General features: G+C 43.2%; 1 protein-coding gene across 1 annotated transcript in view; it reads right to left on the minus strand.

Annotated features, from left to right (window-relative positions):
* Positions 1-657: 657 nt before the first annotated feature.
* The window catches only part of HADHA (hydroxyacyl-CoA dehydrogenase trifunctional multienzyme complex subunit alpha), a 53,315-nt gene continuing 33,086 nt past the window's right edge, over positions 658-20,886 (minus strand). Inside the window, exons 11-19 of the mRNA XM_002757959.7 lie at positions 20,205-20,314; positions 14,063-14,197; positions 11,499-11,670; positions 7,566-7,652; positions 4,985-5,125; positions 4,469-4,537; positions 3,486-3,681; positions 1,903-2,017; positions 658-1,336 (exon numbers count right to left, since the gene is read on the minus strand). Of these exons, the coding sequence (XP_002758005.1) occupies positions 1,045-1,336; positions 1,903-2,017; positions 3,486-3,681; positions 4,469-4,537; positions 4,985-5,125; positions 7,566-7,652; positions 11,499-11,670; positions 14,063-14,197; positions 20,205-20,314 (1,317 nt within the window). The 3' untranslated portion in view covers positions 658-1,044. The remainder of the gene's footprint in view (positions 1,337-1,902; positions 2,018-3,485; positions 3,682-4,468; positions 4,538-4,984; positions 5,126-7,565; positions 7,653-11,498; positions 11,671-14,062; positions 14,198-20,204; positions 20,315-20,886) is intronic.

A 20,886-nucleotide genomic window follows, 5' to 3' on the forward strand; every position in this document is an offset into this window, starting at 1 on the left:
AGAATGCAGACTGTGATGGGGACTGAAATTATGATTCCACACACACACAGCATGAATCCTTCTGCCAGACCCAGTTAGGAGCCCCAACACTGTTTACCCAGACTGGGCACTGCTTCTGCCAGAACCTAAGTGTAGGAACTTTCCACCCCAGAGGATGGGGTGGGAGGGGCTGAGGCTATGGGGGAGTGCAGGTGCTGTGGGGGAGTCAGCACTCCTACGGCTCCTGGCTGCCTGATTACTGCACAGGCATCTCTGGGGCAGCCCCGATGTGCAGTAATCAGGCAGCCAGGAGTGGTAGGAGGAGTGCTGAACATCAAGGCAAGTATCAGCGCCTCTTGTTCGTGTCAGTGTTCCCACAAACATCTCAAGAAGCACCTATGGATGAGGCACACCCAGAAAAGAAATGGGTAAGATCACACAATGAGGAAATCCAGGCTGGGGCAAGAGCTTTAGTATCCTGGTATACCATGGCGAGCAGAAGCCCAGGCAAAGCGTCTACACAGGCAGCTGTGGTTTTGAGCCCATCGGGTCCCACTTTCGTCACAGCCCCTCCCTAAGTGCCGTATAGAATTCTGCACATACATTCTTACTCCCAAAACACAGGGCTTTCTTCCAGCTTGCTTTTTGAAGGAGGCATTTAAAGCAGAAGGGCAAAGATGCTGATACAGAGTTTGGTTTTTATTGTTACGTGTTTGGTTGGGTGCAGAATTTGCCCTCACCACCTCTGACCACCCAGGCCTCCTGGGAGGTACAGGCACAGAGATGGCTCCAGATGGCTCTTGGCTGCCACTCTAGGCCTCGGGACTTACACAATGAGCACAGTGGGTTCCACCTTCCAATAGGAAGTGCAAACTCTAATTCACAGACTTCACCAGGAGGGAGAGTTGGTCTTGGCTGAAGGCACTTTAATTGGGAAGCAAACCCAACGCCAGGGTTTATCTTCCTTCTCGTTACTCTGATAAATCTAGACACCAGTCTGTTGGAGAACCAGCACTGCCAGCAGCTGGGGTTAGTGCAGTGACTGAGTGAGGCGTTGAGACCTGCTTACTGGTAGAACTTCTTGTTAGGGCTGTTAGCATGGTCAGCTAGCAGCTGGCAGGGCGTGAACTGTTTTCCATAGGCAGCCTCATACTTCTTGAGTCGGTCCACTAGCTTCTGGGCACCATACAGATCCACAAAGCGGAAAGGCCCTCCAAGACAGGGTGGGAAGCCAAGTCCAAAGACGGCTCCGATGTCTCCCTCTGCAGGTGTGGCCAAGATCCCCTCCTGGAGGCACATGACTGCCTCATTCACAAATCTTGTCACCAGGCGGAACTGGATATCTTCGTCTGAGGAGCTTCCAACAGAAAGAGATGTTTAGGTAGAAGGGGAAAAGGGAAGAAAAGCCAGAGCTGCAGATGCAGAATGGAAGTCAGGATGGGTGCACGGGGAGTTCTGTGGGTGGGTCAGTGCTGGCCCTCAGAAAAGAGGCTGCCTGGGTGGGCCAAACTTTCCCATGGAAAAAGAGGAGAGTAACTTTCCCAAAATTAACATGAAACTGAGCACCTAGAACAGGGCCTGATGCCAAGAAGATAATCAATACCTCTTGACATCAACAGTCAGCTATTCACAAAGATCTGGGAGGGTGAAGGGGCCTAGGAGAATGAGTCCTTCCAGCTTCTCTCTGGGACCTTCCCAGGGAAGGCTGGAGCAAGGAGGACCTTCACCAGATGTGGCCTGGTTCTCACCTTGATGCCAGGCAGAGACCAAGGCAGCCTGTGTGTGGAAAGCACCATGCCAGCATCAGGAGTGGTCCTCCTGTTCAGGTATGGTGGTCACAAAGAAAATGGAAGAGGGGATGGGAAGCTTTGGGGTATCAAAGAAATGTATGTTTCCAGGCATTAGCCACTCAAATGGACTTACACTTCAGACTTTGGAGGTATCTTCAGACTCGCTAAAATATTATCCATGTCAGAATTCAAATTCTTACTCTTCACACCCTCCTGATAGATGTAAAAGCCCTTCCCAGACTTTCGACCTAAAAGAGGCAAGAACAGGGAGTGTTACTATTTGTTCTCAGACCCCTGGCCTGGCCAGGAGTGGTGGCTCATGCCTGTAATCCCAGCAATTTGGGAGGCCGAGGTGGGTGGATCATTTGAGGTCAGGAGTTCGACACCAGCCTGGCCAACATGGTGAAACCCCACCTCTACTAAACATACAAAAAGTAGCTGGGTGTGGTGGTGGGAGCCTGTAGTCCCACCTTCTTGGGAGGTTAAGGCAGGAGAATTGGTTGAACCCAGGAGGTGGGGGTTGCAGTGAGCTGAGATCATGCCATTGCATTTCAGCTTGAGCGACAGAACAAGACTGTCTCAAAAAAAAAAAAAAACCTGGCCTGAGAATTCTTGTCTCTGTTGGTCTACTGTAAAGCTCTGGCCTCTTCTGAATTCCTGAATTTGTCTAGCTAGCTAACCCCAACAAATTAGTCTTTGTCAAAAGAGTAGGCGGAGAAGGAAGGAAGCTCTTGTGACCTGGAGCTTGGACATCTGTGTACCTGGATGAGGAAGGCCACCTGGGTGAGTTTTAACATCCAGACATGCAACACCAAGCCGTAGGACACCCAGGCTGTAATGCTGATTTTGCTATTTTGCCAAGAGAGTCACCTCTCTGTGGGCCTCAACTGTATACTGTGTATTGTGAGCTTATACTTTCTCCCCACAGGTGGCCAGACAACATGGCAAAGCCTGGATGCAGAGCTTGCTTCTGCACTGTTGTCTCTGGGGGAATAAAAATGCTTGTACATCTGGCATAACTTGGACCAGGAGATGGTAGAGCCCTAGTAGGGTAGAACTCTGCCTTTTGTCCAAGATCTATAGTCCTAGCCCTTAGAAGGTTCTCATGAAATCTTTTTTTTTTTTTTTTTTTTAAGACAAGGGATCTTGTTATGTTGCCCAGGCTGGCCTCCAGCTCTTGGGCTCAAGCAATCCTCCCACCTCAGCCTCCTAAGCAGTTAAGACCATAAGTGGTTGCCACCACGCCTGACTCATGAAATCATTTTTGAAATCTTCAGTGATGGCTGGGTGCAGTGGCTCATGCTTGTAATCCCAGCACTTTGGGAGGCTGAGGTGGGCGGATCACCTGTCGTCGGGAGTTTGAGACCAGCCTGACCAACATGGAGAAACCCCACCCAGTCTCTACTAAAAATACAAAATTATCTGGGCATGGTGGCACATGCCTGAATCCCAGCTACTTGGGAGGCTGAGGCAGGAGAATCGCTTGAACCTGGGAGGCAGAAGTTGCAGTGAGCCGAGATTGCACCACTGCACTCCAGCCTGGGCAATAAGAGCATCTCAAAAAAAAAAAAAAAAAAAATCCAAGACAAGTGCTCTTTCTAAAGTTTACTTTAGAAAACTTTCCTCCATGAGAGCTTCTGCAACTCTTTGGTCTCAGGAAACTGCTCAGAACTTTGTAACTAATGGTGCTAGTTATGTTTCCTTGAGGTTACTCACCTAGGAAGCCCTTGGAGACCATCTGTGTCAGCAGTTCTGGGTTTCCACCTCCAAACCGCTCCCCAAAGGCTTTGCCCAGATCTTCTGCCACATGTTTTGCTACATCCACGCCAACTTCATCCACCAGTGTCGCGGCACCCACAGGAAAGCCAAAGCTTGTGGTCAGGGAATCCAGCTTCTTCGGGTCAACTCCTTCCTGAAAAGGAAGTGAAGCAGGGACCTCAGGGGAAGGCCAGCCCAAATCCCCCCAAAAGGGTCCCTGTACTGGCTCCAAACACTGCCTGTATAAAACCCACTTCTGGGTGTCATCTGACCAGGCTCAGGACTTCTGGTATTTCATTCAGGGAAGCATAAACAAGTTTGGGGCCACAAGTGGAAAGTTTGAGCCTTCTCTAATCTATAGCACTTTAAGAAGTTTAGAGATGAATAAATTCTTCATTTTCTTCTTGTTTGCATTTCTGAATTTCAATAATAAAGAGATTCCATGACAGATGGCTGAGTGTGTCATGACCAACAGAAGAAACATTATTAAAGAGCAGCGCTGAGAGCCCTGTGATCCCCAAGTCTGGGTAAGTGCCCAGCGAGCAGGAGCCCTCTCCTTTCCTGTCAGAATGACCTCGATGGCTACTGGAGGGGTCTGTGTGCTGCAGAAACAGATGCAGCACCAGTTGGACCAAGCAGGCCCTGTTCTGGATGGTCCCTGCCTCAGAGAGGTGCAGAAACAGCACAGAAGACAGGCGGGGGGGCCTCTGGCTTGCCAGAACAGTGAGAGGCTGCAGGGAAGAGGGAAAGCTTTGCCCCTTTCAGTGCAGTATGAGCCCAACTTCCCACTTCTGTGCAGGGAGAGGGCACCAGGGACCTTCCTGGACAAGAGCAGGAGTTGGTTTATCAGAAGGAAGCTTGGTCCTTACCTTGACATTATGAGTTTTGGAGTGACTGAAGGAGTAGAAGATGCCTCAAATACTCGGGAGAGCAATACCTACCTGGAGGATTCGGATGACTTCAGACATCATGGGTGCAAGACACCTGGTGGTATAAAAGCCAGGTCCATCCTGCCAAGGGAGAGAACATGAGCTCACTGGCCCTGCTGCTGGAACTACCAGAGTCTGAAACACTACCTTTCCCAGGGTCACTTCAAAATCATTTGAAAGTCACTATAAAACTTAAGGTAACTTAAAATCTCAATCAGAATCCTTAAAAATGAAATTGCAGGGGAAGCCATACTAGGAGTAGTCTGGCTGGAATCAAGCAACAGCATGTAGTTTCATGGTCACCCTCAAGGTCTGGGATGGCTGGGAGAACCCTGACACACCCTAGATACTCCCCACTCCCACCTTGACTCAGTGGGACAGTCAATACCACCTTCCATCCTGGAGACAACCCAGGAGAAAATCATATCAAAATCTAGTCATTTGCCCCAGATTATTTATAAATGAGCCTGGAGGTAAAGGAGTTTTATTAGAACTTTTCAAACTGCAGATCTGTACATAGCCCCTTACCTTAACTACAATGATGACCTTCCCCTGCTTGAGACCGACTGCTACAGCTGAAGCACTGGTGTCTTTGGAAGTTTTTTCGGTTGTGATAATCTCCAGCAGCTGCATCTTGTCCACAGGAGAGAAGTAGTGCATGCCAATCACCTGGCAAGGGGAACCAAAAGCCGACAGACTGGAGAATTGCTGATGAACCTAATGCATTCCTTCTCTGCTAGGAAAACACTGGAAAGAAAGGTGGCTGTGATACACGAATACTGCCTGACATAGCTGAGTAGTTTGGTTCCATGGATCTTCAATAAAAGTTCAGTATGGGGAGAGCATATTGGAATCCTCCTTTCCCATTTGCTTCTAAATTTTTCACTAGAGACATCTGATCTTCCCAACAATCAGTGCCAAAACCACAGCTTGAGGCCAAACTAGATTTATTGGGGAACAATGGATGAAGGTTCCACTTATATGAATGATACTGATGGTTTAGGTAAGAGGATCCATTTTTTGGGAGGGTGGGGCAGGCAGAAGAATTAATGTGCTGGACTGTCAGAGATGCATTTGCATTTTACACAGACGGGTCTCACCACCAGGATACTAGGTTTAACACTCCTCAACAATCAGATGCACTTGAAGACTCATTAAGCCAGCAATTCCTCCAAGTGTGGTACCCGGCCCAACAAGCATTGGCATCAGCTGGGAACGTTAGGCCTGCACATTTGCAGGCCTAGCCCAGCCCTACTGAATCAGAAACTCCATGGGTGGGGCCCAGATTTGTTTTAATAATCCCTCCTGGTGATTCTGATGCATGCTAAGGTTTCAGAGAACTACCTCGTTAAGCTAACAGTTACACAGTCTTCACAACAGAACTGCAAGATAAGTCTAATTCAGTAATTTATAGTTTTCCTTTCTCCCTCCACTTTAGCTACAAGGTAGAACAAGTAATATCTATAATTTTTGAGTGCTCATTATCTACCTGTTGTTCTTCAATATATTTACCACTTATTCCTTACATTTAATCCATTACAACCCTGTGAACTGGTCAGCCTACTTAATCTAGATGAGGAAAAAAGGTATTAAGAGGTTAGTAGTTCAGAGTCAGTCAGCAAATGACAGGGTGGGATTCCATCACAGGTCTGTCTCCAGTGCCACTGTGGAATACACAGATCAATTAAATGTTATGTAAATTTATCAATCCAAAAGTTGCTTCTAACCCCTAAACTGTTCTTTTACTTATGTCTTAAATACTTAGGACCTGATTCAAACTCAGTACTCCAGAGCAAAAGAAATTAGCTTTTAGTGACATAGAATTTCTACATAATAAAATGCACCTATCTTAAAGTGTTCATGTCCATGAGTCCTGACAACTGCATATACATCCATATAATCATTACCCCAAGCAAAATACATTTACATCACTCAGAAAGTTGTGCCAAAGATGACCAATGTATCCTAGATGGCTGGGGATTTCCCAATTGTGGCACTGAGGGTCCTATGTCCCTCAGTCCCAGGCAAACCAAGATGGCTGGTCATCCTACTTTGCATATTTGGCCTTACTATTAAAAGAACAACATAAGGCAAGCAGGTGAGGAAAGCTATCCGAGATACTTGGAGGCCAGAGCTGCAAAGTGTGATGTGTGCTCAGCTCCGATGGCGGGGAGAGGTTAGCATAAAATGAACAGCAACAGCATTGCCTGTACTGATTTTAGATGCCACACAGGTGCCTTGAGTGATGTGACATGGCCAGACTGTCCATCTGTAGACTACAGCTGTGGCTTTTCCCTTATGACCTTTTTCCTGCCATCATTGAGCCTGCCTCTATCAGGCCCCTGCATCACTTCTAATCTGCTGTGTGCTAGGAAACTAGATTACCCTGCATTAGCAAGCTAGAAGAGTAGGAATAAATAGGCTTTTGTGTTTTCAGTACACAGAATTTGTGTGAACACCATCAGCTGCTTAAAGTTCTTTTATTTTGCCTACTTTCAGCTGGTTCTGCTTAGCAGAGGCTAACTGGTATTCTCCAGAGAAGTGAGTTGTTTTACTTTTCTTTGAATGATTTCACTTCCCCTTAATTACTCTGGTTGAGAGCAAAAATAAATTTCTGGGCATCATTCCAAATACTCACAGAAAGTGCTTTTATACCCAGCCCTTTCATGTCCTGAGTAGAAGGTGTAAGCAAACCCATAGGCAGATACATCCCACCATTTCTGCCTTTCCTTATCTGGAGTTGGAAGCAAACCTGCTCTCAACAGTCACTGACTCTGCTCTGTAGCAGAACTGATGATTTTGGAGCATCCTTTCTTGTTTTAGGTCTTGTCCCTCAATGCCTAATTGTAGGATACAGGTAGCCTTTATATCCCGGACCTGAAAAATAATGCCCATCTGGGATCCTTGGAAAGGATATTTTTGGTGGTACTTAACTTATTCCTGCATCTCACACTAGTCATGGGATTAGCATTTACGTGTCTGGTGTTTAGGAACCACCTGCGGCCACTTCATAATCCACACCAGTCTCTTCTGTACTCAAGCTCTAAGTCTTTATCGGTGAATATGAAGCAATAAAACATCTCAGGGTTTTTCTTTGTTCTGAGTTTACCTTCTCAGGTCTTTTGCTGACAGCAGCGATTTCACTGATTGGGAGAGCAGATGTGTTACTGGCAAAGACACAGTGATCTGGAATCACCTGCAGGGAAAAGCATTTAGGAATATGTCAGGTAGGCCTGGGAGATGACTAGAGGCCACAGCAAAGCTAATGAGTGACACCTGGGCCAGCCCACTCTCTCACCCCCAACTGCTCAGACAGTAGATGCCACTCACCCAGACACTGGTGGGTCACCTAGGGGCTTTTGTGTTGGGGAATATGTTGACCTTGTTCCTTTTCCCATTCAGCCTTCCCTCTAGTTATGGCCCATCATAAGGTCACCTTATCCTGACCTGGAGACTACATCTCAGCAGCTGGGTCAATAAAACAGCTTAAACACTGAAAAGACAGCCTTGAATCCAAATTTATTCATTTCAACACCCAGCATGGGTGTCAACTCCTCTTCTTGTTTGGATCTGCCCTGGAGTCTGAAAGCTTATGAAACACTCCCCGACTTCACCTTTATAAGAACAAGCCAAAATGTGCATGCCTGTCTCATTTGATACAGTGTTACTAAAAAACAATATACCACTATAATTACAGCTACAGTCATGAATACTATTAACTATTAGCCTTATCAACCTGGAGAATAGTCTCTAATTTAGCAGATTCTCAGCATTCTGGCCATGATCCAAACTTATTCATGTTTTTTTTTTTTTGAAACAGTGTCTCATTCTGTTGCCCAGGCTAAAGTGCAGTGGTGCAATCTAGGCTCACTAAAACATCCGCCTCCAATTATTCATGTTTTTATTCAGATGGTTGGATGAAAAATGTGGAAGGCACACCTGTGAAATGTGTGCAAATCTGGAATATGCAGAATCTTAACAGAGATGAGAATCAAGGAGGAAGATACATTCAACACACTGAAAAGCTGAGTACAAAATAAGATCAATTATAATGCAATAAAGGTGAAGTACTGCATTAAGATTTTTTTAAAAAAGGAAAGAACTGTATAGGCACTTGAAGGACAAGACATGGCTTGGCAGTATTTGTGATAAAGATCCCATGATTTTAGTTAATCAAGAGTGGAGGCTGCGTATGGCGGCTCACAACTGTAATCCCAATAAGGAGGCCAAAGATGGAGGACTGCTTGAGGCCAGGAGTTCAGGACCAGCCTGGGCCTCATAGCGAGACCCTATATCTACAAAAAATAACTTTAAAAAAGTTAGCCAGACATGGTGGCACATGCCCGTAGTCAGCTACTCCAGAGGCTGAAGTGAGAGGATCACTTGAGCCCAGGAGTTCAAGGTTACAACATGCCACTACACTCCAGCCTGAGTGAGAGTGAGACCCAGTCTCTTAAAAAAAAAAAAGGAGGATGAATTGACAGTACAGCATGACTGCCAGAAAGCTTACACAGTGTCAGGTTACTTTCTTAGTAGTATTGTGTCTAATGCTGGTGGTAAAATCCTTTCTGAAGAGCAAATTAATGTCTCTAAAGCTGGCGGGCAAAAATTCTGCCCTTCCCTGGACATATACATCTCTTCTCCCAGCTAGAAGTAGAATCTGTTTCCCTTCTCCCTGAATCTGAGCTGGTCCTGTGACTTGTTTTTATCAACAGAATGCGGCAGAAGTTACCTTGCCAGTTCCAGGTCTACCTAGCTCTGTGAAGCTCAGTCTTCTTTTTTTATCTTTTAAATTATTTATCTTTTTTTCTTCCTAACAATAAACTTAGGAAGCTCAGTAGCTTCTGCTTTTGTTCTCTCAGAAGCACGCAGCAAAATGCAAAGTTCTGGTAAGATGCTAAGTGAGGACAGGCCAGGAGAGATGTGGCGGAAGCAGTGAAGTGCCCAAGCCAGCTTCCAGTGGAATGCAGTCCCAGGAGTGACCCCAGCCCTGAAATTAATGGACTTAAGCACCAGCTGTCTCTGCAGAGCCCTGCCAGGATTGCAGAATTATGAAAAGACAGTTGTAAACACAGCAGAAGAACACCAAGACATACGAAGATACTAGAGAGGATAACTGAAATGGAGTGGTCTAGAGTTAATGTCTGTGGAAGAATGTTCAAAGAAATGGGTTTTGTTAGTTCTATGGGCAATAAGAGAAGATAATTGTTTGTTTGTTTGTTTATTTTTTGAGATGGAGTCTTGCTTTGTCGCCCAGGCTGGAGTGCAGTGGTGTGATCTCAGCTCACTGCAACCTCCGCGATTCTCCTGCCTCAGCCTCCTGAGTAGCTGGGATTATATAGGCGTGCGCCACCACCCTTGTCTCTTCCTTCTCCTTGTCTGCTGGGTTCTGTATCATCTCCTTGCTGCCTTTAACTTCACTTTATGTTTCAGTTGTGACTATTACCTTGATTGGTTTCTAGTCTACCCTTCTCTTGATTTGATCCCTCTTCTTTTTTCTTTGACCACTGGCATCCCAACAGCTAAAACTAAAAAAACTTTTCTTTTTTTTTTGAGTCGGAGTCTCACTCTGTTGCCCAGGCTGGACTGCAGTGGCACAATCTCAGCTCACTGCAGCCTCCTCCTCCTCCCTGGTTGAAGACATTCTCCTGCCTCAGCCTCCCAAGTAGCTAGGACTACAGGTGTGCACCACCAAAAATTAGCCCAGCTAGTTTTTTTATTTTTAGTAGACACAGGGTTTCACCATGTTGGTTAGGGTAGTCCCAAACTCCTGACCTCAGGTGATCCTTCCGCCTCCGGCTCCCAAAATGTTGGGATTACAAGCGTGAGCCACTATGTCCAGACAACTTTTCTCTATTCTGATCCTCCCAAAGCCAGATTTCCCAAAAGCAAATACCATGTCCTAGTCAGTAAGTGCTCTTCTCTCCACCGTGGCTGTGTCTGCTTTTGATGCTTCTAGAATCTACCTACCATTGCAGTGCCCTCAAAGCCCCAGGAACATCGTCTAGATGTCTAAGTTGAAATGCCATCTAGCACAGATGGAACACAGATCCACCAACCTCATCTGAACTTTCTCCCTCACTTGCCTAAGGAAAAGATTTTGGAATGTGTGTCTCACAAGGGGAACATGTCCCCAACAGAGCTGCTCATCCTTAATTTTTAAACCCCCTTAGGTTCAGACTTTTTTTTTTTTTGAGACAGGGTCTTGCTCTGTTTCCTGGTCTGGTCTTAAACTCCTGGTCTCAAGTGATCCTCTTGCCTTGGCCTCCCAAGTGCTAGGATTACAGGCATGAGCCATCATGCCTGGCCTTAAATTCAGTCTTAGTGGAGTATGGACCGTCCTCACATGGAGGGCATCTTAAGAGTACCACCTACTTCCTCGCAGCTCACTGCTCATTACACCCAGCATGTTGCCAAGTCAGAATCATTTCATGTTCATCTTTTAGTAACCCACATTCTGCTTATCCAACTGTAGACTAGTTTAGGTGTCGGTCCTACCTCATGCCTGAATTACTGCCATTACTACTTCTTGGGGCTCACTCTTCCTACTACCCACTTTAAGTACTTGTTTTGTTCATGTCAGCCCATTTCAAGAAGTGGTTATGGAGAACATTTGGGAGCTGGGCCAAAGCAGCATTTCCACAGAACAAGCATCTGGAGGAACTGTCCTCCCTATTTCCTTTGCAGCCTTAGACCTGAAGAGGTTTGGCTTTGGCTTGCAGCTAACCAAAAAAATCTTAAAGCATCTGGCTGTCCTCCATGAGGTCATCTATATGTTTGGGTGGCAGAGCTCCTACATGAATAAGGTGAACGAATCCTGTGCTTATGGTAATAAACTACTTAATTTTCTTCCTTTAGGATTTAGACTTGACCTTTATAACATATGCAGTGTGCATGAGCACACATAAAAACTGAACTTTGATAACAAATAGTCCTTTTTATAAAAGCAGCCATGAGTTTCCTATAGCTCCTTTTAAAAAAACCCACCTCAGTGTTTTTTGCTCACTACACTAGAATTCAAGTACAGCAGCCCCTTGCTTACCGCTTCTACTTCCTTTAGCACTCTGTGCTTAAGACTAAGGTCCTCAAACACAGCTTCAATAACCATGTCGGCCTTTTCAAAACCTTGGTAATCAAGCTGCCCAGTCAAGTTGCTGAAGATGGAATCCCTTTCAAATGATGTTAGAGCTTTCTTCTTCACTTTATCATTCAATCTAGAAGAAACACATTCCTAGTTAGATGGGAAGAAAAGAAAACTAACATTTATTGAGTGTCCATAGGCCACAGTACGCATGTGTTCTTCACCAACTCTGTGAAGTAGTTGTTCTATTGCCCTTATTAAGAGAGAGATTTCGAAGTTGTTTAAAGAGTCTCAGAGGGACCTCTGGTCAAATAGCTTGATAAGGGAGGGTGCTAGAATTCGAAGACATGTTAACCCCCAAGTGCATACTCTCTCTACTACAGAATGCCTCCAAATGCCCAACTTACATAAACTAAATCACTCTTAAAGCAGTTCAATTTGCTGAGAAGAGTAAACAACATGAATACTAGAATGGCAAAACAAAAGAGCAGCTCTGATAATTCTCTACCTATGACAGGGGAAGCAGCTCAAGTGTGTGTTTGAGACCACATGGTTGAATATTTGTTTATAGCAAATATATAATTTTATGTTATTCTGTATTATTATAATCTTCTAAAGTGCAGAAACCAAGCATTATTTCCTATATTCTCTATCTACTTCCCACTCATTAGCTAGTAACACATTGCACTGATTACATAAAATATTAACTCAAGGTTTCTTTTTTCCCATAGGGAGTGGAAAAGGATTCCTGCTTTTTAGACATTTAACTGATTATTTTTCATTGCAAAGGGAAACAGGCTTTCTTAGATTCCATCTGACCATACTTTCAGAATAAACCACTAGAGTTTTCCTCTAAATGAAGAATGAAGCTAAACCCCATTCACTAATTTCCCTAACCAAAAGAAAAACTAGGGCCACAAGATAAATACAAAGGAATATTCAAATAAGATGTTAAGGGCTGGGTGTGGTGGCTCACACCTGTAATCCCAGCACTTTGGGAGGTTGCAGCGGGCAGATCATTTGAGGCCAGGAGTTCAAGACCAGCCTGGCCAACATGGTGAAATTCCATCTCTACAAGAAAAACAAAAATTAGCTGTGCATGGTGGTGCATGCCTGTAGTCTCAGCTTTTTATGAGGCTGAGGCACACGAATCACTTGAACTCAGGAAGCAGAGGTTGCAGCGAGCCGAGATCGTACCACTGCACTCCAGCATGGGCGACAGAGCGAGACTCTGTATCAAAAGAAACAAAAACATCAGATAAGGTCTTAAAAGTATGGGTTCAAACCTTCATTGATTTTTGACAATCATGACAGCAGTCAGCATTAGTTGCTCTAATTCTAATGCCTGATGAAACTATTCCCAAGAACGGACAGGAACTATTATGTCCCAAGTCAGCAGTGTGGTAAATGGCACTCGCCAGAACCTTATGTTTCTAGGACAAAAGGGGAACCCAGGACACTAATCAAGAGAGACGAGGGGAAGAAACTATTTTAGAGCAACAGTTTCTTACTTTGGTGATGATATGGAATGCTGTTTGGGATGCTTGCATGCTAGTTTCAGGGCAGTGCTGCTATCCAGCATATGTCATTTTTTTGGTCAGAATCTTCTACTATAACTTGTTATCTTACAACAATCTGCCAACATGATTAAACCTGCCAGCTCCTGATTGGCATTATGGCAGCAATATGTGAGCTTCTCTGCAGAAAAGGGATAACAACATGCCTAAGCTGCATAATCCATTTAAGAAACAAAAAAGCTCACTCAGCTAAAAATCACATGCAGGATGGTTTAAGTGCAGGCAGCCTATCCATTAAATATGAGCAGAAACCTGTGACAAAACCAACCCTCCATTTGGCCAAGCCGCTACTCCATCTCCCCACCTGCAAAACAGGCAGTAGGGGTGTGGCGGTGAGAGAGGCAGGTGGAATAAAGGTGGGAATGTTATTCCCCCTTTATTAATTCAGAGGTAAGATGGAGATAGTCTGTAAAGCCCCAGACACTGTGGAGGAATCAGTTCACTACTTCTCTCTGTAATGCCATCAGGAAATACAAGGCTCAAGAGTCCTGATCCCGGTCCGACCTTCCGTCTGCAGTTACCACCCATTTCCTTACATCCTAACCTCACTCAGTCTTCTCAACAGACAGTCATGCTATTTCAATAATCCTTAATGATACAACAATTACATGCAATTGTATCAAAATCCACAGGCCTGATACTAAAGTATAAATGGTATAACAAATATCTACTAGATAAAATTTTCCCTTCTGCATTCAAAGACTACAGACTTCAAGGATGTTAATTATCTATAATATCTATAACAAAATGAAGTAAAAGAAGAAACTGGTATCTCTAAAAATCAAAAGAAACTTGGCTTCACTATGAAGTATCTAGAACTCATTATGTTCAGGAAAAAGGAATCCATGATGACGAAAACAAACAAAAAACCCACCAAACCACACAAAAGACAACCAACCAAGAAACAAAGGACATTCTAACTCTTGCAAAGATAGAGAGCAGACTTACCCTTTGAACACTTGTTGCTGTCCTCGGCCTAGCCCAGTGAGTGTGGCATCTTTAAGTATAGTCTTTAGCCCCTTATCCACAGAGACTTGGGCGATGCCTGCTCCCATCAGCCCTGCACCAAGAATAGCCAGATGCCTACAAGGAAAGGATGAAATGACTTTTGGTAAACAGCTCTTAACGCATTTCAGTAAAAGTGGAAGATTGCCTAAGTTATCCAATAAACCAACTAAAGCAGGCACAACTCTTAATGTGTTTCAAATAAATTTTATTTATTAAAAACACAGCTTTTTCAGCAAGGGATTGTGACCAAAAAATAAATAAATAAAGAAATGAAAACACAGGTTTAATAAATAATCGATTTTAAAAGTGCAAAAACCCACCAGGTCTAAAAGAACTGGTCTACCCAAGAAGATAGAATTATACTAATCTTCAATCATGCTTCAAAATCACTGAAAACAACCAGTTTATGCTTAAGTCAACATGAGTATTTTTGTTTTCTGAACAACAGCCAGCTTGTAGTGATATGCCCAAAAACCAACCTCTTTTCTTATTGAACAACTTATTTGTTAGTGATTTTGACTATTTTCCAGTCAACTTTCTTTCTTTTATTTTTTTTTTAAGAGACATGGTTTTGCTCCCTCACCTAGGCTGGAGTGCAGTGGTACAATCCTAGGCTCACTGCAGCCTTGAAATCCTGGGTTCAAGTGATCCTTTCACCTCAGTTTCCTGAGTAGCTGGGACTACAAGTGCATATCATCACTCCTGGCTAATTTTTAAATTTTTTTGTAGCAATATGGTCTCGCTATGATGCCCAAGCTAGTCTTGAACTCTTGGCCTGGCCTTAAATGATACTTCCACATCAGCCTCCCAGAGTTGGAATTACAGGTGTGAGCCATCGTGCCCAGCCCTCATCTTTCATTTCTTCCGAAATCTGTGCCTTTATCACACCTTGTCTGGATGAGTTCAAAGTCTGCTTGATGGTGTCTTTGCTTCCAGACCTTACCCCTTCCTTAAACACCTCCACGTATGCACATCGCTACCTTTTTTTTGTCCCTGAATTCCTCTAGAACTTGTCAGGACCACTTGATTTACCCCCGACTCTTCTGGAATGGCTTCATGTCCATAATGTGTCTCCTCAATTAAACTCTAAGCCTTTTGAGAACCAGAGATCATATGTGATTATTCATTTTAGTTCCCTCTAGTTCTGGAATAATTTGCCATATTCCCATAGTAAATAACTAGAAAAAAAAATTTTAAGAATCTCTTCTTTCATAAAAGAAGCCCAGGTTTACAGCATTGTTAATAAATTAGAGTTGTAATGAGGGATAAAGTTTCATTCCTAACCATTTTGATTATAATGTTCCAAATCATATTAAAGTCCTGAAAAGGAACTCTAACTTCAAGTCCTAGGAGCATCTTGTAAATGCAGCTTTGTAATAATACAAATATTTATATGGTGAGTGACAAGAAATTCCAGGACAATGAGAAAATACAGTAAGGAAACAAAAAATAGGGACCGAAGAAAGATTGATACATTTGCTGCATCAAAATTAAAAATTTCTGTTTGACAAACGACCCCACAAAATTAAGACAACCATAGAATGGGAAGAATTTGTGACATATATAGCAAAGGATACTACTGGAAAAATAAAACATGCATGAATCAATTTAAAAGGACAACCAAATAAAATGGGCAAGGGATATAAAGCAATTCATAAAAGAACAAAACAAATTGTCAACAAAGATGCTGAATTTCAGCCAGGCACAATAGCTCATGCCTGTAATCCTAACACTTTGGGAGGCCTAGGAGGGAGAATCACTTGAGCTCAGAAGTTCAAAATCAGCCTGGGCAACATAGTGAGACCTTGTCTCTGTTAAGAAAATAATAATAAAAAGATGTTCAATTTCCCTAATAATTGAGGCAATGCAAATTAAAATAAGATACATCAGACTGGCTTTTTTTTTTTTTTTTTTTTTTTAATGAAGTTTCACTCTTGCAGTCCAGGCTGGAATGCAATCGTGCGATCTCAGCTCACTGCAACCTCCACCTCCTGGGTTCAAGCGATCCTCCTGTCTCACCCTCCCAAGTAGCTGGGATTACAGGCGCCTACCACCATGCCCAGCTAATTTTTGTATTTTTAGTAGAGATGAGGTTTCACCATGTTGGGCAGGCTGGTCTCAAACTCCTGACCACCAGTGATCCACCCACCTTGGCCTCCCAAAGTGCTGGGATTACAGGCGTGAGCAACCATGCCTGGCCAAAAATTTTTAAGTATCAGTTAGGATGTACAAAAAAATTGGTTCTTTCATGCATGGTTGACGGAAGTATATTTTATCCTACTTTGGGGGGCAAATTGGTTAAAACCAAGAACTGCATACTCTATAACCTAGTCATTATCGACTCTATAGAGATGCACTTATACACAAGATGACATACTGAGATGAACAGCTGCATAATAATGTTTGTAATGAAAAATTGGAAACAGCCAGGGGATTAAAAGGAATGAGTTACCTGATATGTACCAATCTACATCTCCAAGTCATATCACTGAGTAAAAAGTGCAAGCTATAGGATTCATACAGAAGGATTCCTTTTATGTTAAAATATGCCATAGATATAGACCAGGCCTGGTGGCTCATGCCTATAATCCTAGTGCTTTGGGAGGCTGAGAGAGCAGGATTGCTTGAGGCCAGGATTTTGAGACCAGCCTGGGCAACTTATTAAGAACCTTGTCTCTACAAAATATTTGAAAATTAGCCGGTATAGTGGTGTGTGCCTGGAGACCTAGCTACTCAGGAGACAGGGATGGGAAGACTGTGTGAGCCCAGGAGTTCAAGGTTACAGTGAGCCGTGATTATGCCATTGCAACTTCAGCCTGGGTGACAGAATGAGACCCTGTCTCTAAAAAACAAACCTGCCCCCTCTGCAAAAAAAAAAAAAATCCCATAAACACAAAACAGTATCATCCAGCAGTTAATCATATTTATGTAGTTTTTTTGAAAGGAAAAAAAGAATGCATTATTTGCTAGGTTTTTATTTTTTTGGTGGGAGGGTCATTTGCTGGAATGTTAACTTTAGCTGTTAATAACAATAATAGTAAAATCTAAAACTGTGTTTAAAGCTTTTTTGGTATAACAAGAGTCCACAGCTAAAATATCACTCATTTCTTAACTGTTATCCTCTGCTTCGTTAACACCAAAATTTTCATGATGGCTTTAAAGTTGTTTAATATTTGTCTACAACAATGTAGAGTTAAATTAACACACTTCACAATCTATGGAATCCTTCTGGTAAACATCTTTAGCATCCCTGAAATGACCCACTGGTGTAATTGCCTAGCAGGCTAACATCTATGGTGCATGATGCTTTATAAGCCAACTGCTGGGTGACATGAACTTTTGAGGGTTGATTACACAGAAATGTTGTGATTTGAAGAATGCATAATATGGCATCTTGTCTGTATTCAAATTTGTAGTTCAGTATTTTTTTCATAAGTACTGCTCTTCACTTATTAGAACTGATGGAATGCATTATTCATATGAAAGATTAATTTATAAAGAGATAATAGATAAGGAAGTCCAGTTATCATCCAAGGCAAGGAGGAAGGGGCCTAGAGAGGTGAAAGTGGAAGAATTACTGACAACTGGGAAAGCAGGAAGGGGCACACCCTATGTACAGTGTTTGTTATTCAATTGTCAGTTTAACCGATTCTGCCTTGGGTACCTTATAGCTTATTCTTCATTTCTAAGATGATGCCACCTTTTTCTTCAATGTCTTTCCCAAGTTAGGTCAACTCCTGTATTAGCCTGTTTTTCTGTCTATTTAGCTCTGAGTATTTGAATTTTTTATTCAAGGTTTTTTTGGTTTTTTTTTTTGAGACAGAGTCTTGCTCTGTCGCCAGGCAAGACTGGAGTGCAGTAGCATGATCTCAGCTCACTGCAACCTCCACCTCCCAGGCGCAAGCAATTCTCCTGCCTCAGCCTCCCAAGTAGCTGGGATTACAAGCATGCGCCACCACTCCCAGCTAACTTTTGTATTTTTAGTGGAGACAGGGTTTCACCATGTTGGCTAGGATGGTCTCGATCTCTTGACTGTGATCTGACCGCCCTGGCCTCCCAAAGTGCTGGGATTACAGGCATGCGCCACTGCACCCGGCCTTCAAGGTGATTTTTTTTCTGATCTGCAAACGCTGATTTAAGAATATTTAAATCGGCTGGGCACGGTGGCTCATCCCTGTAATACCAGCACTTTGGGAGGCCGAGGAAGGCAGATCATGAAGTCAGGAGATCGAGATCATCCTGGCCGTGGTGAAATCCTGTCTTTACTAAAATACAAAAATTAGCTGGGTATGGTGGCGTGCGCCTGTAGACCCAGCTGCTCAGGTGGCTGAGGCAGGGGAATTGCTTGAATCCGGGAGATGGAGGTTGAAGTGAGACCAGATCATGCCACTGCACTCCAGCCTGGCGAAAGAGCAAGACTCTGTCTCAAAAAGAAAAAAGAATATTTAAATCAAGTCTGGGAGTGTTCTGTTATAGTTTTCATCTGCATTGTGGTGGCTTTTTGGGGGACAGAATTTTCATAAACTTGAGGTTCTCATTTTCTCTTTTCTTCCATTAGCTTTTTGTGGGTCTGTCTTTCTTTTTTGTGTACTTACTACACAAAAAAGAAGGTAGTGACCACCTTCTCTAAGGGGTATTTTATTGTTACATGGAGATGTGTAGTATCTTCATACGACAATAAACAGGCAGGAGGAGTCTGGAGTTAATAAATTAAGACACTAGGTTTCTTAATTTGAGTACCCTCTTCAGTTGGAAAGTCTAGTTTCTTTAATTGACAGCATTCTTTGTGTACATAGAGGGATGTGATGGGGAGGGGCAGAAGGTGTGTCTAGGTTTTGTAATTTTGCAGGATGCTTCTCTGCCTTCTATTTATGCTGTCCATGGGGGAATGGGTGGCTTTGTTTTCCTTACTAATCTATTTGATTTTTGTAGAATGTGTAAAAAGATACAGATTTAAGTGGCCATAATTCTTCTCCTGCAACATGGAATTAATTTACCCCACTCATCAAATGCAAGGTACTATCAATGTTAGGTGGTGGAACAAATGCAATTGGCTCTCCAGACGGGATTGATAGCGGTCACTAAATATTTGGGAGAAGCAGTTAAGGTTGTATTTCAGATTCTAATTGGAAATCAGCCCTCTTGGTTAGAATCTTACCTGTTTCACCCAGACTTCTAATCCATTTTATTTTGTATTTTGTTTTGTAATCTCATTAAAGGTGAGAGGATGGAGAAGGTAGTATCATTAACTGCTTCTCTTAGATCCCCACAGTAGTTCAGCTAAAACAGAACTTTTCAACCTCACACTACTGACATTTCAACTGGATAATTCTTTTTTTTTTTTTTCAACTGGATAATTCTTTATGGTGGGGACTGTGCATTGTAGGATGGTTAGCAGCATCCCTGGCCTCTACCCACTATATACCAGCAGTATCCCTCCCTCCCCAGTTGTGACAACCAAAAATGTTTCCAGACATTATCAAATGTCCCCTGGGAAGCAAAATTGTCCACGCTGAGAAGCACAGAGCTACAAGGTAAGTTTAGGGGCATCATTAGATGTAGACTTGGAAGAGATATTAGGCAGCATAATATGGAAAAAGCCTTGCTTATGGCAAAACACCATGAAAGAGGCAAACAGACTATCCAATACTTTGGTTGTAAGCTAAAAGAAGGACAAGATTTTAACAATTACAATGAGGCTTTATTTTTTTTAATGAGGAAGAAGTGTGAGTTCCCAGAGATGGCATCTCAAATCACAGGGGAGAGAGACGACCATTGAACAGTGCAGAGGGAGCATGTGTGGTTTGGGAAGGGAGACCGAAACAAGACTTCTAGGCGACATCAATATGTGACAAGATACCTGTATAGGAATGACCAGAGGGGTTTGGAAAAAACTCAGAACAGGCAAAACTTTGAAAGCCAAAAAGTTTTTAGTAGAAATAAGGGCTCAAGTGTGCTCAGGAAAGAGGTTGAGGGTAAGACTGAATTAAGATATAGATCTAGCTCTGTAGCTCTTCAAAGCCTCTGTGAGCTTTGCACATAGTAAAATTCACAAGGGCTTCTTAGGTTGAATTTAACTTACTTAACATCCTTCTGTGGAGCTCCAAATTTATTCTTCTTGCACAGGACCTGACCATGGTAGAGTCCCATCAAGGCCTTTGATTCTTTGGTCATTGCAAGCTCTCCAAATTTCTGAAAAGTAAAGGGGAATGAGAAAAGGTAGAACTTTACAGAATAGGGTATATGGATTCCTTCAGTTCAGGTTCCTCTGAAGAGCAGAGGTAATGCACATGAAGCCTGAGTTCCTGGGGATTCGGGGGAGGTTGGGAGTTCAGTGCTGCAGAAGTCTGTCTCTCACTGATGTGTCTTTCTTTACTTATCTGGAGCACTTTCCGACTACTGTGTTGAAGAGTTTTGAATATAACTAAGCTCTCAGATTCTTTACACCACAGGTCTGGCAACCTTTTTCATAAAATTAGAATCTCAGGGCCAGAATGAGCCTCCACAATCACCTCAAACCATCCCTCTCATTTTACAGATTGGGAAGAGGAGGTCCAAAGAAATGGAGTGACTCTGCTCAAAACCATACTGCCTCAAAGTGGCAGAAATGGAACTTGAACCAAGACAGTATGACTCCTAACTCAGTTTTTTTTCCACTGTAACAGGCTGCACATGCAGGACTTACCACGTTTAAAAGTATCCTAATTTACGGATGTGAGGGTGATCTGGCTGCGACATCTGTCACCCCATTGATTGCCAGGGTT

The sequence above is a fragment of the Callithrix jacchus genome, chromosome 14 (genome assembly GCF_049354715.1).
Source record: "Callithrix jacchus isolate 240 chromosome 14, calJac240_pri, whole genome shotgun sequence".
Lineage (NCBI taxonomy): Eukaryota > Metazoa > Chordata > Mammalia > Primates > Cebidae > Callithrix > Callithrix jacchus.